The sequence below is a fragment of the Aquarana catesbeiana genome, linkage group LG13 (assembly GCF_042186555.1).
Source record: "Aquarana catesbeiana isolate 2022-GZ linkage group LG13, ASM4218655v1, whole genome shotgun sequence".
Classification (NCBI taxonomy): domain Eukaryota; kingdom Metazoa; phylum Chordata; class Amphibia; order Anura; family Ranidae; genus Aquarana; species Aquarana catesbeiana.
Window position 1 is genome coordinate 198,157,291 of NC_133336.1, and position 15,750 is coordinate 198,173,040.

At 47.5% G+C, this 15,750-nt stretch overlaps 1 protein-coding gene across 1 annotated transcript in view; it reads right to left on the bottom strand.

Moving 5' to 3' along the window:
- Nucleotides 1-15,750, bottom strand: part of LOC141116648 (uncharacterized) — a 112,584-nt gene continuing 96,834 nt past the window's right edge. The window contains exon 11 of the mRNA XM_073609040.1: nucleotides 1-104. Coding sequence (XP_073465141.1) covers nucleotides 9-104 — 96 coding nt within the window. The 3' untranslated portion in view covers nucleotides 1-8. The remainder of the gene's footprint in view (nucleotides 105-15,750) is intronic.

Here is a 15,750-nt window from a genome sequence, read left to right on the forward strand (position 1 = left end):
TTGTGAAATCAATTATTTATTTCCTTTGCAGTTGTATCACATGTTGCAGCTGTGTGTGGACGGCCACTTGTTTTTTGTCTCAGACTGGGTTCAGCAAAGGGCACCTGCAAGTGAATCAGAAAAGAGGGGATTTTAAAACAGTTGCAGACATATAGGAATGAGTACGGGATGACATATAGGGGACCTCCAGCATTAGTAATTTTATGTAATATCAGGTCATGTGCATTAAATTCTCCCCTCCTCTGACTGTGACCTGCAGCAATCCTTCCAATGAAGCCTAAAAGGATGCATTTGATGGAGATCAGCCTAACCTCTTGCCAGCCAAATAGGACATACATTATATTGTCAAAAGTATTGGGACGCCTGCCTTTACACGCACATGAACTTTAATGGCATCCCAGTCTTAGTCCGTAGGGTTCAATATTGAGTTGGCCCACCCTTTGCAGCTATAACAGCTTCAACTCTTCTGGGAAGGCTGCCCACAAGGTTTAGGAGCGTGAATGTTTGACCATTCTTCCAGAAGTGTATTTGTCAGGTCAGGCACTGATGTTGGATGAGAAGGTCTGGCTCTCAGTCTGCAGAATTCATCCCAAAGGTGTTCTATCGGGTTGAGGTCAGGACTCTGTGCAGGCCGGTCAAGATCCCCCACCCCTTTATGGACCTTGCTTTGTGCACTGGTGCGCAGTCATGTTGGAACAGGAAGGGGCCCATCCCCAAACTGTTCCCACAAAGTTGGGAGCATGAAATTATCCATAATGTCTTGGTATGCTGACTCTTTAATAGTTCCCTTCACTGGAACTAAGAGGCCAAGCCCAACCCCTGAAAAACAACCCCCACACCATAATCTCCCCTCCACCGAATGATTTGGACCAGTGCACAAAGCAAGGTCCATAAAGACATGGATGAGCGAGTTTGGGGTGGAGAAAATTGACTGGCCTACACAGAGTCCTGACCTCAACCTGATAGAACACCTTTGGGATGAATTACAGCGGAGACTGCGAGCCAGGCCTTCTTGTCCAACATCAGTGCCTGACCTCACAAATGAGCTTCTGGAAGAAAGGTCAAACATTCCCATAGACACACTCCTAAACCTTGTGGACGACCTTCTACCTATCACTACCTATCTCTATATTAATTTGAGACATATCTTTCTTTTTATTTATAGCATCTTCTTTAGCACTCAATTTTGTGCCGATAGCCTGCAGGTGCTCCAGAATCAGTCCTACCCCTACCAATTCCCACTCAGTCAAATATAATCATATTAAGTAAGTAACGTTATGAGAGGCATTTGTCCCCCTATATAGTTTGTCTACTATAATTTAAAAAGAATCTTTCTCCATTATTTTTTTTTACGTCAGCTACCACCATTTACCTCGTGTATATCCTTCCCTAATATCCCATATTCTACATTACAGCCCAATTCTTCTGCCCTCTATTGCCACTACCTAGACCATCTCCCTCCTGTGCTGGGAAGTTTCTGGGGGTGAGCTTTCACATCCGGCTGGCGTGTTATTGGTGGTGTTATTTGTGGGGTGAGTGGTTGCGTCAAGGGCGGATCCAGGGGAGGGCAATGGGGCAATTGCCCCCTCCGAGAAATGCGGGTGAGTGACTGTGAGAGAGCCCGCCGGCGGGCGGCTCCGTAAGTGAGAGAGCCGCCGGGCGGCTCCGTAAGTGAGAGAGCCGCCGGGCGGCTCCGTAAGTGAGAGAGCCGCCGGGCGGCTCCGTAAGTGAGAGAGCCGCCGGGCGGCTCCGTAAGTGAGAGAGCCGCCGGCCGGGCGGCTCCATAGGTGAGAGAGAGAGAGAGCCGCTGGGCGGCTCCACAGGAGAGAGACAGCGGGCTGGCCCGGCGGCTCAGTTGGTGAGATGTGCCGCTTGATGTGTTTGTGGGCGGGCTGCTGGCCAAACAGGGAGACGGCGGGTGGGGGAGCAGAGAGATGACATCATCTCTCACCGCCCGGCGCCCGCCCTGCATCCCTGCAGTTCCCCCCTCACCATGCAGGCAGGTGCGGCAGCAGAGAGATGACATCATCTCTCTGCTGCCTGTCTCTGGGACACAAGAGACCACCTTAGCAGGTGGCAAGTGACAATCTTCATCTGGTGATAGGCGACGTGGCAAGTGACAATCCGCAACATGTGGCAGGCGATGTGGCAAGTGACAATCTTCATCTGGTGACAGGCGACGTGGCAAGTGACAATCCGCAACATGTGGCAGGCGACGTGGCAAGTGACAATCTGCATCTGGTGACAGGGGACGTGGCAAGTGACAATCCGCAACATGTGGCATGCGACGTGGCAAGTGACAATCTGCATCTGGTGACAAGCGACGTGGCAAGTGACAATCTGCAACATGTGGCAGGTGACGTGGCAAGTGACAATCTGCATCTGGTGACAAGCGACGTGACAAGTGACAATCTGCATCTGGTGACAGGCGACGTGGCAAGTGACATGGCAAGTGACAATCCGAAACATGGCAGGCGACGTGGCAAGTGACAATCTGCATCTGGTGACAAGCGACGTGGCAAGTGACAATCTGCATCTGGTGACAGGCGACGTGGCAAGTGACATGGCAAGTGACAATCCGCAACATGTGGCAGGCGACGTGGCAAGTGACAATCTGCATCTGGTGACAGGTGACGTGGCAAGTGACACACTCGGGGCTCCCACTGATTCTGCATTATGGTGAGTTAAACTATTTAATTTTTTATAACAATGTAATAACAGTAATAATGCGCTTCAATCATCCTGACACCATAACAACCATGGTGCCGTGATGATTGAAGCGCCAACACCAGCCATTTCCCCGATAGATGTACCCCAAAAAAATATATTTTCTGGCAGTGCCCCTCCCGAGACTAGACTCTGGATCCGCCCCTGGGTTGCATTCACATGACTTGTAGTGGAAACCTAGCTAATACATTAATGTACTTGCTTATATGTTTAAAATCAATACTGAATGAGAATTTGATCTAAATTGTCTTTTTTCTCTTTCTCTATATTGTTTAGTTTGCCATACCAATTTTTCTCTGAATTGCACGTCCCCTGAAGAAGCAATCAGCGAAACATGTTGGGTTAATGTGCAATTTCTCTTACATTTGGTTTGAACCTACATCTCTCATAACCACCTTGCTTTTATTATCTTTGTAAGAAGAGATGTATCATCTGTAATAACTTTGTTTCTTTTAAACATATTTTTGTACCAATAAAATTTACACTTTTTAATATGAAATCATTTTTCAAGTTTTGTTGGCACTGTTAAAGTCCCCACTATTTTGCCTTCTTTGTCCCTGCACATTTTTGGGATGAGGTGCCCTTTACATTAGGTGTTGACTGTGAACCTGACCAATCTTAGCCTCCTTCCCAGAAGAGTTGAAGCTGTTATAGCTGAAAAGGGTGGGCCAACTCAATATTGAACCCTATGGACTAAGACTGGGATGCCATTAAAGTTCATGTGCGTGTAAAGGCAGGTGTCCCAATAGTTTTGGTAATGTAGTGTAATTTTAATGCATCATTGAGGGCAAAACCCATATCTGAGCATGGGGAGGTGGAAATGACTAAAACTCTCATGCATAGATGTTTCATTTCGTGGAAAAGCAGTGTGCGCAAGGCAGGTGTCCCAATACTTTTGACAATATAGTGTATGTGCAGTGGCAAAGAGTGTGGGCCGGGACTGGGAAGGGGGGCAAAAGGGGCAGTTGCCCTAGGTGCAGTGACTTCACTTGTTTGGGGGTGCCTCCAAGGCAGCAATCTGTAGACTACCTTCAATCGAGCTGAGAGTCCGCCCTCACCCCTTTCATCCTTTACTGACCCACCCTGTTGCCTGGAAGAGCCTGGGTACCGGTACCCTGAGAAAGCTGGCCAGCCACTTGTCACATTTTTCAATCTTGCAACTGTTGGACAGGCAGAAGCATCGCTGTAGTGCTAGGTTTATAGATATAGGCTGCAGAAAACGATTGGAGGGTGCCCATATTGGGGAGGGGCACAGATTTGCATCTTCGCCCTGGGTACTGGATGACTTTGCCCCAGCACTGCTGAACAGCCACACGCTGCACACAGGCGTCCATGTTGGTTGAGGTGTCTATGCATGGCTGTCAGGAGCTGGTGGTTGGGAGCTGGTGGTTGTGGCTCCCAATTGTGTGAGCACTGTGACAGCCATTGGTGGTCACATGACTGGGAAGTCCATCCCGAAACCCCCCCCCCCCCATCCCCAACATAGGGTCCATTTAAAGGACTGCAGGGGGTGGGAGGGAAGGGGGCAATGCAAACTGTTATCAACATGCATTGTTGCAATATCATTCTTTAATGCATAGTTTGTAATTATAAATACAAACATTTAATATCGTTAAACATTCAGAATGAAGAATATTTCTTCATTACATAAGCAGGCTCTGCTTCCTACTTAGTAGTGCCATGCAATGCTTGTGCCTTGATCCTTGTACAGTATATCATTACAAGTCTACCAGGCAGGTTCTCTCTGATTAAAAGCATTAGAAGCTCTACAGTATCCAGTGGCGTTGGGAGGGGGAGGGGCGGGGGACTGGAGCCCCGAATGGGTCCCCGAAAAGCCCTGAGTCTTGGCCATTTATAAAACAATTATTAGCCCCGAGTCACCTGAGAGAGTGCAGCGCCGCACTGCGCATGAGCGAGGATCGATCAGAGCAGCGAGCACAAAGTCCAGTCACGTGGGCGGCAGCGCCTAACTCCCAAGTCTATTGGACGTCACACGGTCCCGCCCGCAATCCCGGCGTTGGACCAGTGAGACGTCCATCACTGGCGCTGACATGTCTTCCTGGACCCGGTGTCTTGCCGAGAATGTTCCCTCGGCGGATAAGTTCCCCCCTGTACTGCGCAGGCGCAGCGCCTGCGCAGTACGGACTACTGTCAGCCGCCGGAGATAGCCGAAGCTCAAACGCTTCAATCAGCTGTACACGGCGCCTGCGCCCTGGGTCCAGGTTCCTTCCCCACTGTCCAAGTGGACCTAGAGGGGGAATCTAAAAGAGCCGAGCGAAGCGAGGCCGTGCCCGAAGCGTGGCGAGCGAAGCGAGCCCGCGAGGGGCCCTCTTACAGGCGCTGTGTACAGCTGATTTTCAGCTATTCCGCTTCGGCTATTTCCGCCGGATCCTACTGCGCAGTAGAGGGGAGAACTTAGCCGCCGAGCGAAACTTTCTCGGCACAACACCGGCAGCGCCTATGATGGACATCACACAGGTCCAATGAATGCCTACTCTGCTGTCTACTCTACTGTGATGGGTGCGCAGCCACACTCTACGGCTGAGCTGCAGGAGGTCACGTCACCTGAAATATGGTCAGGTAGGTCAGTGTATATCAGGTAGGTTAGTGTGTGTCAGGTAGGTTAGTGTAGGTCAGGTAGGTCAGTGTGTGTCAGGTAGGTTAGTGTAGGTCAGGTAGGTCAGTGTGTGTCAGGTAGGTTAGTGTAGGTCAGGTAGGTCAGTGTGTGTCAGGTAGGTTAGTGTAGGTCAGGTAGGTCAGTGTGTGTCAGGTAGGTTAGTGTAGGTCAGGTAGGTCAGTGTAGGTCAGGTAGGTCAGTGTATGTCAGGTAGATTAGTGTGTGTCAGGTAGGTCAGTGTGGGTAAGGTAGGTCAGTGTGGGTCAGTGTATGTCAGTATAGGTCAGTGTATGTCAGGTAGATTAGTGTGTGTCAGGTAGGTCAGTGTGTGTCAGGTAGGTCAGCGTGGGACAGTGTATGTCAGTGTAGGTCAGTGTATGTCAGGTAGGTCTGTGTGGGTCAGTGTATGTCAGGTAGATTAGTGTGTGTCAGGTAGGTTAGTGTGTGTCAGGTAGGTCAGTGTGGGTCAGGTAGGTCAGTGTGGGTCAGGTAGGTTAGTGTAGGTCAGGTAGGTCAGTGTGTGTCAGGTAGGTTAGTGTAGGTCAGGTAGGTGAGTGTATGTCAGGTAGGTCAGTGTATGTCAGGTAGATTAGTGTGTGTCAGGTAGGTCAGTGTGTGTCAGGTAGGTTAGTGTAGGTCAGTGTGTGTCAGGTAGGTCAGTGTGGGTCAGGTAGGTCAGTGTATGTCAGGTACATTAGTGTGTGTCAGGTAGGTCAGTGTGTGTCAGGTAGATTAGTGTGTGTCAGGTAGGTCAGTGTGTGTCAGGTAGGTTAGTGTAGGTCAGGTAGGTCAGTGTATGTCAGGTAGGTCAGTGTGTGTCAGGTAGGTCAGTGTATGTCAGGTAGGACAGTGTATGTCAGGTAGGTCAGTGTGTGTCAGGTAGGTCAGTGTATGTCAGGTAGGTCAGTGTGTGTCAGGTAGGACAGTGTATGTCAGGTAGATTAGTGTGTGTCAGGTAGGTCAGTGTGTGTCAGGTAGGTTAGTGTATGTCAGGTAGGTCAGTGTATGTCAGGTAGGTCAGTGTGGGTCAGGTAGGTCAGTGTGGGTCAGGTAGATTAGTGTGTGTCAGGTAGGTCAGTGTATGTCAGGTAGGTCAGTGTGGGTCAGGTAGATTAGTGTGTGTCAGGTAGGTCAGTGTATGTCAGGTAGGTCAGTGTGGGTCAGGTAGGTCAGTGTGGGTCAGGTAGATTAGTGTGTGTCAGGTAGATTAGTGTGTGTCAGGTAGGTCAGTGTGTGTCAGGTAGGTCAGAGTATGTCAGGTAGGTTAGTGTGGGTCAGGTAGGTCAGTGTGGGTCAGGTAGGTAAGTGTAGGTCAGGTAGGTCAGTGTGTGTCAGGTAGGTCAGTGTATGTCAGGTAGGTCAGTGTGTGTCAGGTAGGACAGTGTATGTCAGGTAGATTAGTGTGTGTCAGGTAGGTCAGTGTGTGTCAGGTAGGTTAGTGTATGTCAGGTAGGTCAGTGTATGTCAGGTAGGTCAGTGTGGGTCAGGTAGGTCAGTGTGGGTCAGGTAGATTAGTGTGTGTCAGGTAGGTCAGTGTATGTCAGGTAGGTCAGTGTGTGTCAGGTAGGTCAGAGTATGTCAGGTAGGTTAGTGTGGGTCAGGTAGGTCAGTGTGGGTCAGGTAGGTAAGTGTAGGTCAGGTAGGTCAGTGTGGGTCAGGTAGGTAAGTGTAGGTCAGGTAGGTCAGTGTGTGTCAGGTAGGTCAGTATATGTCAGGTAGATTAGTGTGTGTCAGGTAGGTCAGTGTGTGTCAGGTAGATTAGTGTGTGTCAGGTAGGTCAGTGTGTGTCAGGTAGGTCAGTGTGTGTCAGGTAGGTCAGTGTATGTCAGGTAGGTCAGTGTAGGTCAGGTAGATTAGTGTGTGTCAGGTAGGTCAGTGTGTGTCAGGTAGGTCAGTGTGTGTCAGGTAGGTCAGTGTATGTCAGGTAGGTCAGTGTGTGTCAGGTAGGTTAGTGTAGGTCAGGTAGGTCAGTGTGTGTCAGGTAGGTTAGTGTGGGTCAGGTAGGTTAGTGTGGGTCAGGTAGGTCAGTGTGTGTCAGGTAGGTCAGTGTATGTCAGGTAGATTAGTGTGTGTCAGGTAGGTCAGTGTGTGTCAGGTAGGTCAGTGTGTGTCAGGTAGGTCAGTGTATGTCAGGTAGGTCAGTGTGTGTCAGGTAGGTTAGTGTAGGTCAGGTAGGTCAGTGTGTGTCAGGTAGGTTAGTGTGGGTCAGGTAGGTTAGTGTGGGTCAGGTAGGTCAGTGTAGGTCAGGTAGATTAGTGTGTGTCAGGTAGGTCAGTGTGTGTCAGGTAGGTCAGTGTGTGTCAGGTAGGTCAGTGTATGTCAGGTAGGTCAGTGTGTGTCAGGTAGGTTAGTGTAGGTCAGGTAGGTCAGTGTGTGTCAGGTAGGTTAGTGTGGGTCAGGTAGGTTAGTGTGGGTCAGGTAGGTCAGTGTGTGTCAGGTAGGTCAGTGTATGTCAGGTAGATTAGTGTGTGTCAGGTAGGTCAGTGTGTGTCAGGTAGGTCAGTGTATGTCAGGTAGATTAGTGTGTGTCAGGTAGGTCAGTGTATGTCAGGTAGATTAGTGTGTGTCAGGTAGGTCAGTGCGCGTCAGGTAGGTAACCCCCCCCCGGTGCCCCACCCCCGGATCCGAAGCCCCTGGTCTTTTTGCCACCTAGCAACGCCCCTGACAGTATCTGATCACAATCTTCCCGAAATCCAGAGATCAGGGGATCTTTGCCTAAGCGGGTCTTCGAGTCACATAATGGAGCAGCATATTTTTTATAAATGGGTCTTTTTTTTTTATACTAGGAATTTGGTTACTCTGATATGCACTACTGATATAGGGAAATGTGAATTGGGGGAAGGGCCAGTGTAAAATAAGATATCATTGTGTGCAATGGCAAGTTGGAATTCGAAACACATTAACAAAAGGTTATTTATCAGATTTTGGATTCATTTCCTCCTATGGGCCAGAATTATGTACATTGTTTCTTTCTCCAAAAAGGAGATCTGAAAACAAAAGCAGATACAGCTTTCTTCTTTACAAGCTCATTCCTGTTTGCTGTGCCTTGATATAAAGTGAACCTGTCACCATTGAGCTTTCCCTAAACCAACAATTGCTCATAACAATTGAATAATGTTGCCTAGATAAATAGCTATTGTCCCCTGGACCTCTCATGATATAGAGCTTAGCTGCTCCACTGTAAGGGGCCATTATGACAGACAGTCCTTGTATCTTATGCCCGGTGAACCTCAAAGGGTCATGTGACACAATATTCACCCAGAGGAATAAGATGTGCAGCTTACTCAGGTGCTGTTGGTAACTTACAAGCACTATACTGTCAGGCTGCACTCTGGCTGGGGGGGTCTGATGTCGGGGACGGGGGTCAGAGTTGGCAGGACTAGGGATGATCATGACTGCATTAGTGATTTTGGTATTTGGGTCTGCTGTCACCACTGCCCCCCGCCCCTTCCTGAGCTTCGTGTGATGGGTTCCCCCCTCCTGAGCGCTCGTAGTGGGTCGTGTCCCCCCCGGAGCTCCACATGGTCTATAGTGTGGGTCTTCAGGGGTTAATTCAGGCGGATGACATGACACTTGCTCATCGCCAGTCATCTTATTAGGTTCTTTGGGGGTCCTTGGCATAGTATGATTTCTCATGCAATTTTTTCGGTTTCTCATGCAATTTACATTCTCATGCGATTTTACAGTTTTCCCATGCAATTTATGTTTTTCTCATGCAATTTACGTTCTCAGGTAATTTACAATTTCTCATGTAGTTTTACGGTTTTTCTATGCAGTTTTAGGGGTTTTTTTCCGCATGCAATTTTACAGTTTTCTCATGTAATTTTCGGCTTTCTCATGTAGTTTCTCATGCAATTTTACGCTTTCTTATGAAATTTTGTCACTTTTTCATACGATTTACGGTTTCTCACACAATTTACTTTCTCATGCGATTTTACGAGCAAATTATGTTTTCTCATGCATATTACGATTTCTCATGCAATTTTACGGTTTTGTCTTGCAATTTTACGTTTTAGGGCTTTCTCATGTAATTTTACGACTTTCTCATGTAGTTATGGTGTCTCATGCAATTTTACGCTTTCTTATGACATTTTTCGCTTTTTTCGTGCAAATTACATTCTCATGCGATTTTACGTTATTCTCATGCAATTTATGTTTTTAAATGCAATTTATGTTCTCAGGCAATTTACGGTACCTCGTGCAGTTTACTATTTCTCATACAATTTTACAGTTTCTCATGTCAGTTACGATTTCTCATGCAATTTTTCCGGTTTCTCATGCAATTTTACATTCTCATGCTATTTACATTCTCATGCTCTTTACAATCTCTTGCTATGTACGTTCTAATGCAATTTGCGATTTCTCATGCAATTTTAAGTTCTCATGTCAATTTCGATTTCTCGTATTGTTTACGATTTCTCATGCAGTTTTAGGGTTTTTTTCTCATGCAATTTTACGTTTTTCTCATGTAGTTTACAGTTTCTCATGCATTTACGCTTTTTCATGCAATTTTTTCGCTTTTCTCATGCTATTTATGTTTTCTCATGCAATTACAGTTCTCATGCAAATTCAAGTGTTCCCATGTTTCTGACGTTTCCCATGTTTCTGACGTTTCCCGTGTTTCTGACGTGTCCCGTGTTTCTGACGTGTCCCATGTTCTCACGTTTCCCATGTTCTCACATTTCCCATGTTTTCACGTTTCCCACGGTTCTCACATTTCCCACGGTTCTCACATTTCCCACGGTTCTCACGTTTCCCACGGTTCTCACGTTTCCCACATTTCCCACGTTTCTCACGTTTCCCATGTGCATTACGTTTCTCACGTTTCCCATGTTTCTCGCGTTTCCTATGTGCCTTACGTTTCCCATGTGCCTTACGTTTCTCATGTTTCCCATGTTTCTCGCGTTTCCTATGTGCCTTACGTTTCCCATGTGCCTTACGTTTCTCACGTTTCCCATGTTTCTCGCGTTTCCCATGTGCCTTACATTTCCCATGTGCCTTACGTTTCTCACGTTTCCCATGTTTCTCGCATTTCCCATCTGCCTTACGTTTCCCATGTGCCTTACGTTTCTCACGTTTCCCATGTTTCTCGCGTTTCCCATGTGCCTTACGTTTCTCACGTTTCCCATGTGCCTTACGGTTCTCACGTTTCCCATGTGCTTTACATTTCTCACGTTTCCCATGTGCTTTACGTTTCTCACGTTTCCCATGTGCTTTACATTTCTCACGTTTCCCATGTGCTTTACATTTCTCACGTTTCCCATGTGCTTTACGTTTCTCACGTTTCCCATGTGCTTTACGTTTCTCACGTTTCCCATGTGCATTACGTTTCTCACGTTTCCCATGTTTCTCGCCTTTCCTATGTGCCTTACGTTTCCCATGTGCCTTACGTTTCTCACGTTTCCCATGTTTCTCGCATTTCCCATCTGCCTTACGTTCCCATGTGCCTTACGTTTCTCACGTTTCCCATGTTTCTCGCGTTTCCTATGTGCCTTACGTTTCCCATGTGCCTTACGTTTCTCACGTTTCCCATGTGCCTTACATTTCCCATGTGCCTTACGTTTCTCACGTTTCCCATGTTTCTCGCGTTTCCTATGTGCCTTACGTTTCCCATGTGCCTTACGTTTCTCACGTTTCCCATGTTTCTCGCGTTTCCTATGTGCCTTACGTTTCCCATGTGCCTTACGTTTCTCACGTTTCCCATGTGCCTTACATTTCCCATGTGCCTTACGTTTCTCACGTTTCCCATGTTTCTCGCATTTCCCATCTGCCTTATGTTCCCATGTGCCTTACGTTTCTCACGTTTCCCATGTTTCTCGCATTTCCCATGTGCCTTACGTTTCTCACGTTTCCCATGTGCCTTACGGTTCTCACGTTTCCCATGTGCTTTACATTTCTCACGTTTCCCATGTGCTTTACGTTTCTCACGTTTCCCATGTTTCTCGCATTTCCCATGTGCCTTACGTTTCTCACGTTTCCCATGTGCCTTACGGTTCTCACGTTTCCCATGTGCTTTACATTTCTCACGTTTCCCATGTGCCTTACGTTTCTCACTTTTCCCATGTTTCTCGCGTTTCCCATGTGCCTTACGTTTCTCACTTTTCCCATGTTTCTTGCATTTCTCATGTGCCTTACGTTTCTCACGTTTCCCATGTTTCCCATGTTTCTCGCGTTTCCCATGTGCCTTACGTTTCTCATGTTTCCCATGTGCTTTACGTTTCTCACGTTTCTCACATTTCCCATGTGCCTTACGTTTCTCACGTTTCCCATGTTTCTCGCGTTTCCCATGTGCCTTACGTTTCTCACGTTTCTCACATTTCCCATGTGCCTTACGTTTCTCACGTTTCCCATGTTTCTCGCGTTTTCCATGTGCCTTATGTTTCTCGCGTTTCCCATGTTTCTCGCGTTTCCCATGTTTCTCACACTTCATGTCATTATCTTTCATTCACTGCATTTCTGTTAGTTAGTGCTTGCATCCAGGATCTTCACGTCTACAGATCCAATACAGGCTGAGGTTTCGTTTTTAATTGATTGTCGTCCTACAATCTTCTAGCCTGTAGTTCATACGTCATACGTCCTCTTCACCATTACACCTTTTACTACTACTCACCACAGTCTGTGGGGACTTTAGCCCTGAGTGTTCGTTTTTAATTTCCTGTCTTGGCGCCGCAGGTTGCTCGGGCTGGCTTGCTGCATTCAGTAGGGTGGTGTTGTCATTAGGTTCACATTCATGCGCTGTTGGTCTTGTCATGTCTGCACCCACATCCTCATACTTGTCAGGTAGTAGGGGTGTTATGTCATGGGCTGATTGTCTGTAATGTTCTCTGGTCACTTTTACACAGCTGGGTTGTCCAGGTTCTTCCACTGCAGGTTACCCTTCACGTCTATGGGTTATCAGATTGAGGTGATCGTTTTTAATTGGCTTGTTTAGTGGCAAGTCTCCTCATCTGTTCTTACGCTGTTTACATATTTCATTCAAACTCACGTTTCTCATGCAATTTACGTTTCTCATGCAATTTGTTGTTTCTATGCCAACTCACATTTTTTATGTTTCTCTCGTTTTTCCCAGGTTTCTCATGTTTTTCCAATGTTACTCTCGTTTCTCATGTTTTTCCAATGTTACTCTCGTTTCTCATGTTTCTCACGTTGTTCATCAATTCATCAAGTTGCTCACCCTCTCTCAGAACCTGGTCCGTTCCAAGGCTTCATTTTTTCACACTCGGCTAGCTTCAACTCTTGACCCGATGGCAGTATTCCTACGCAGTGGACTGCTTTCCCGGCTTCGGCGCGGGAAACCCAGCTTTTTAAGTTACTGATCCCTTGCTCGTCAAGCGCAAGTGCTGAGCTGGTTACCCAGCGGACTGCGGTTTCTTTCCTGTCCCAATGCACACTACCTTTTACTTCCTAGCTACATCCGGCCAGGAGTGGCAATAGTATAGAGCTATTGGTAAGTCAGCCTATGGCAGCTCCAGCAGCCTCTACGGGCTCAGGGGCTTTAGTGGATTCCGGAACCTTCTCAGTGCCTAGGCCAGTACCAGTAGGCTCAGGTCTCGGTCGCAGATGCTGGCGTCACGCCTTCTCTTCGGTTCCAGCATTTGTGTTGGATTGGGTTTCTATTTGGGCTGTCGCAACAGCCTTGATCGTTAAGTCTTTATTTTTGAATACCAGGAAGGCTCATGACACTGCTTGGGATGTTTTCCAGTCAAAATTTCCCAGTCCTGATGGTTAACATCCAGTTCCTACTTGCTTTTTGTTTTTTGCCTCTTTCAACTCATATCGGCCTACAGCACTATCAGGGCGTATCTGGCTGGGACTCAGCATTTCATCTTGTTGGTAGACCCCGACAGGCCTTTCTTTATTTTCTACGCACTCCATTAACCACTTCAGCCCCGGAAGGATTTACCCCCTTCCTGACCAGAGCACTTTTTACAATTCGGCACTGCGTCGCTTTAACTGCTAATTGTGCGGTCATGCAATGCTGTACCCAAACGAAATTTGCATCCTTTTCTTCCCACAAATAGAGCTTTCTTTTGATGGTATTTGATCACCTCTGCCGTTTTTATTTTTTGCGCTATAAAGGGAAAAAGACCGATGATTTGATGAATGATAATTTCTATTTTTGTTATATAAAAAATCCAATAGTCATACATTTAGGCCAAAATGTATTTGGCCACATTTCTTTGGTAAAAAAAAATGTCAATAAGCGTATATTTATTGGTTTGCCCAAAAGTTATAGCGTCTACAAACTAGGGTACATTTTCTGGAATTTACACAGCTTTTAGTTTATGACTGCCTATGTCATTTCTTGAGGTGCTAAAATGGCAGGGCAGTACAAACCCCCCCCCCAAATGACCCCATTTTGGAAAGTAGACACCCCAAGGAAATTGCTGAGAGGCATGTTGAGCCCATTGAATATTAATTTTTTTTGTCCCAAGTGATTGAATAATGACAAAAAAATTACAAAAAGTTGTCACTAAATGATATATTGCTCACACAGGCCATGGGCATATGTGGAATTGCACCCCAAAATACATTTAGCTGCTTCTCCTGAGTACGGGGATACCACATGTGTGGGGACTTTTTGGGAGCCGCTTACGGGGCCCTGAAAACCAATCATCGCCTTCAGGATTTCTAAGGGTGTAAATTTTTGATTTCACTCTTCACTGCCTATCACAGTTTCGGAGGCCATGGAATGCCCAGGTGGCACAAACCCCCCCCAAATGACCCAATTTTGTGAGTATTTTGCAGCTCTCATTTGTTTTTGAAAATGAAGAAAGACAAGAAAACATTTTTTTTTTTCTTTTTTCAATTTTCAAAACTTTGTGACAAAAAGTGAGGTCTGCAAAATACTCACTATACCTCTCAGCAAATAGCTTGAACTGCACTTATGGGACTCGCCACGTCACCAAGTGTTACTGCAGTGCTGGTTTGACTACGACCGGGGTGTACTAGGCCACTGGGCTTGCCAGTTCACCAAAACGCTACCAAAAAAACTGTTAGCGATCGCAGGGATCAGGCCTGACTCTGCGAACGCTGCAGTTATGCGTTTAGTGTTTTGTAAGTGACAGTGATCGATCGATACTGCACTTGGGTGGGCTGAGCCGGGCCGGGCGGAGGGGCAAAACGCAGGTGCTAGCAGATATCTGGGCTGATCCCGCTAACGCTGCATTTTTGGGAACCCTAAACTGCTGGGGACACTAGTATAGATCTGATCGGATCAGATATTGATCCGTTCAGATACTATACCACTAAGGGAGGCGTATGCTGCGTGCGTGGGTGTTAGCGGTACTGGCGCTAATCTGACGCTGCCTGGGGCGACGCATATCACTGCCGGGCGATTAGGGGGCTAAACCTTTATTCGGTAATAAATGGCGGGTGCCCTGACACTATAAAAAATAAACAAACTAACCAGCGTCACCCGTAACAGTTATACGGTGATCACTGGTGAAAGGGTTAACTAGGGGGCAATCAAGGGGTTAAAACCTTTATTCGGTAGTATATGGGGGTCCCTGTCGCTATAAAATGCTGACGGCGAACCCATATATTTACCTCCCTAACTAGTGTCACCAGTGACACTAATACAGCGATCAGAAAAATGATCGCTTAGCGACACTGGCGACGGGGGGGTGATCAAGGGGTTAAAACTTTATTAGGGGGGGGTTAGGGGGGTACCCTAGACCTAAAGGGGGCTAATACTAACTGCACTACCACACTAACTGTCACAAACTGACACCATGCAGTAATCAGAAAAAAAAAAAACTGCTTGGTGTCAGTGTGACGGGGGGGGGGGGGGGGTGATCGGGGGGGGATCGGGGGGGATCGGGGGGTAAAGGGGGGTGTAATGTGTGCCTGGCATGTTCTACTGTGTGTGTGTTGTGTTGTGCACTCACATTGCAGTCTTCTCTCCTCAGCGCCGGAACGGAAAATGCCGAGCCGAGGAGAGATGACATCACATCCCCTGCCTCTGTGTACTACACAGAGGCAGGGGAAGATTCTCATTGGCTGGGAGGGAGCGATCACGGGGGGGGGGGCACGAATGGATGGCCTCCCCCTCACCTCTGAATGCTCCTAGACCAAAGCCGACCGCCTCGGGAACCGGGGGGGGGGGTCCGATCGGACCCCCCGCTCGTGGGAAGGCAATCACGTACCAGGTACGTGATTTTGCCTGCCCGTGCCATTCTGCCGACGTATATCGTCGTTAGGCGGTCGGCAAGTGGTTAAGCTGTCCTCAGGGATCCTGAAGAGTAGCCCTTCTGCTGTGCTCAGCAGACTTCTCGCCATGGGTCATATTTTCGTGTCGTATCTGTCATGCTCTCAAGGTCTCCTTTGCGTTGGGTACCAGATTGATGTCCAAGGCAGCGCTATACCCGGCCGGCCTTTTGAGGGTCCTGAGGCCAGGGGAGTTG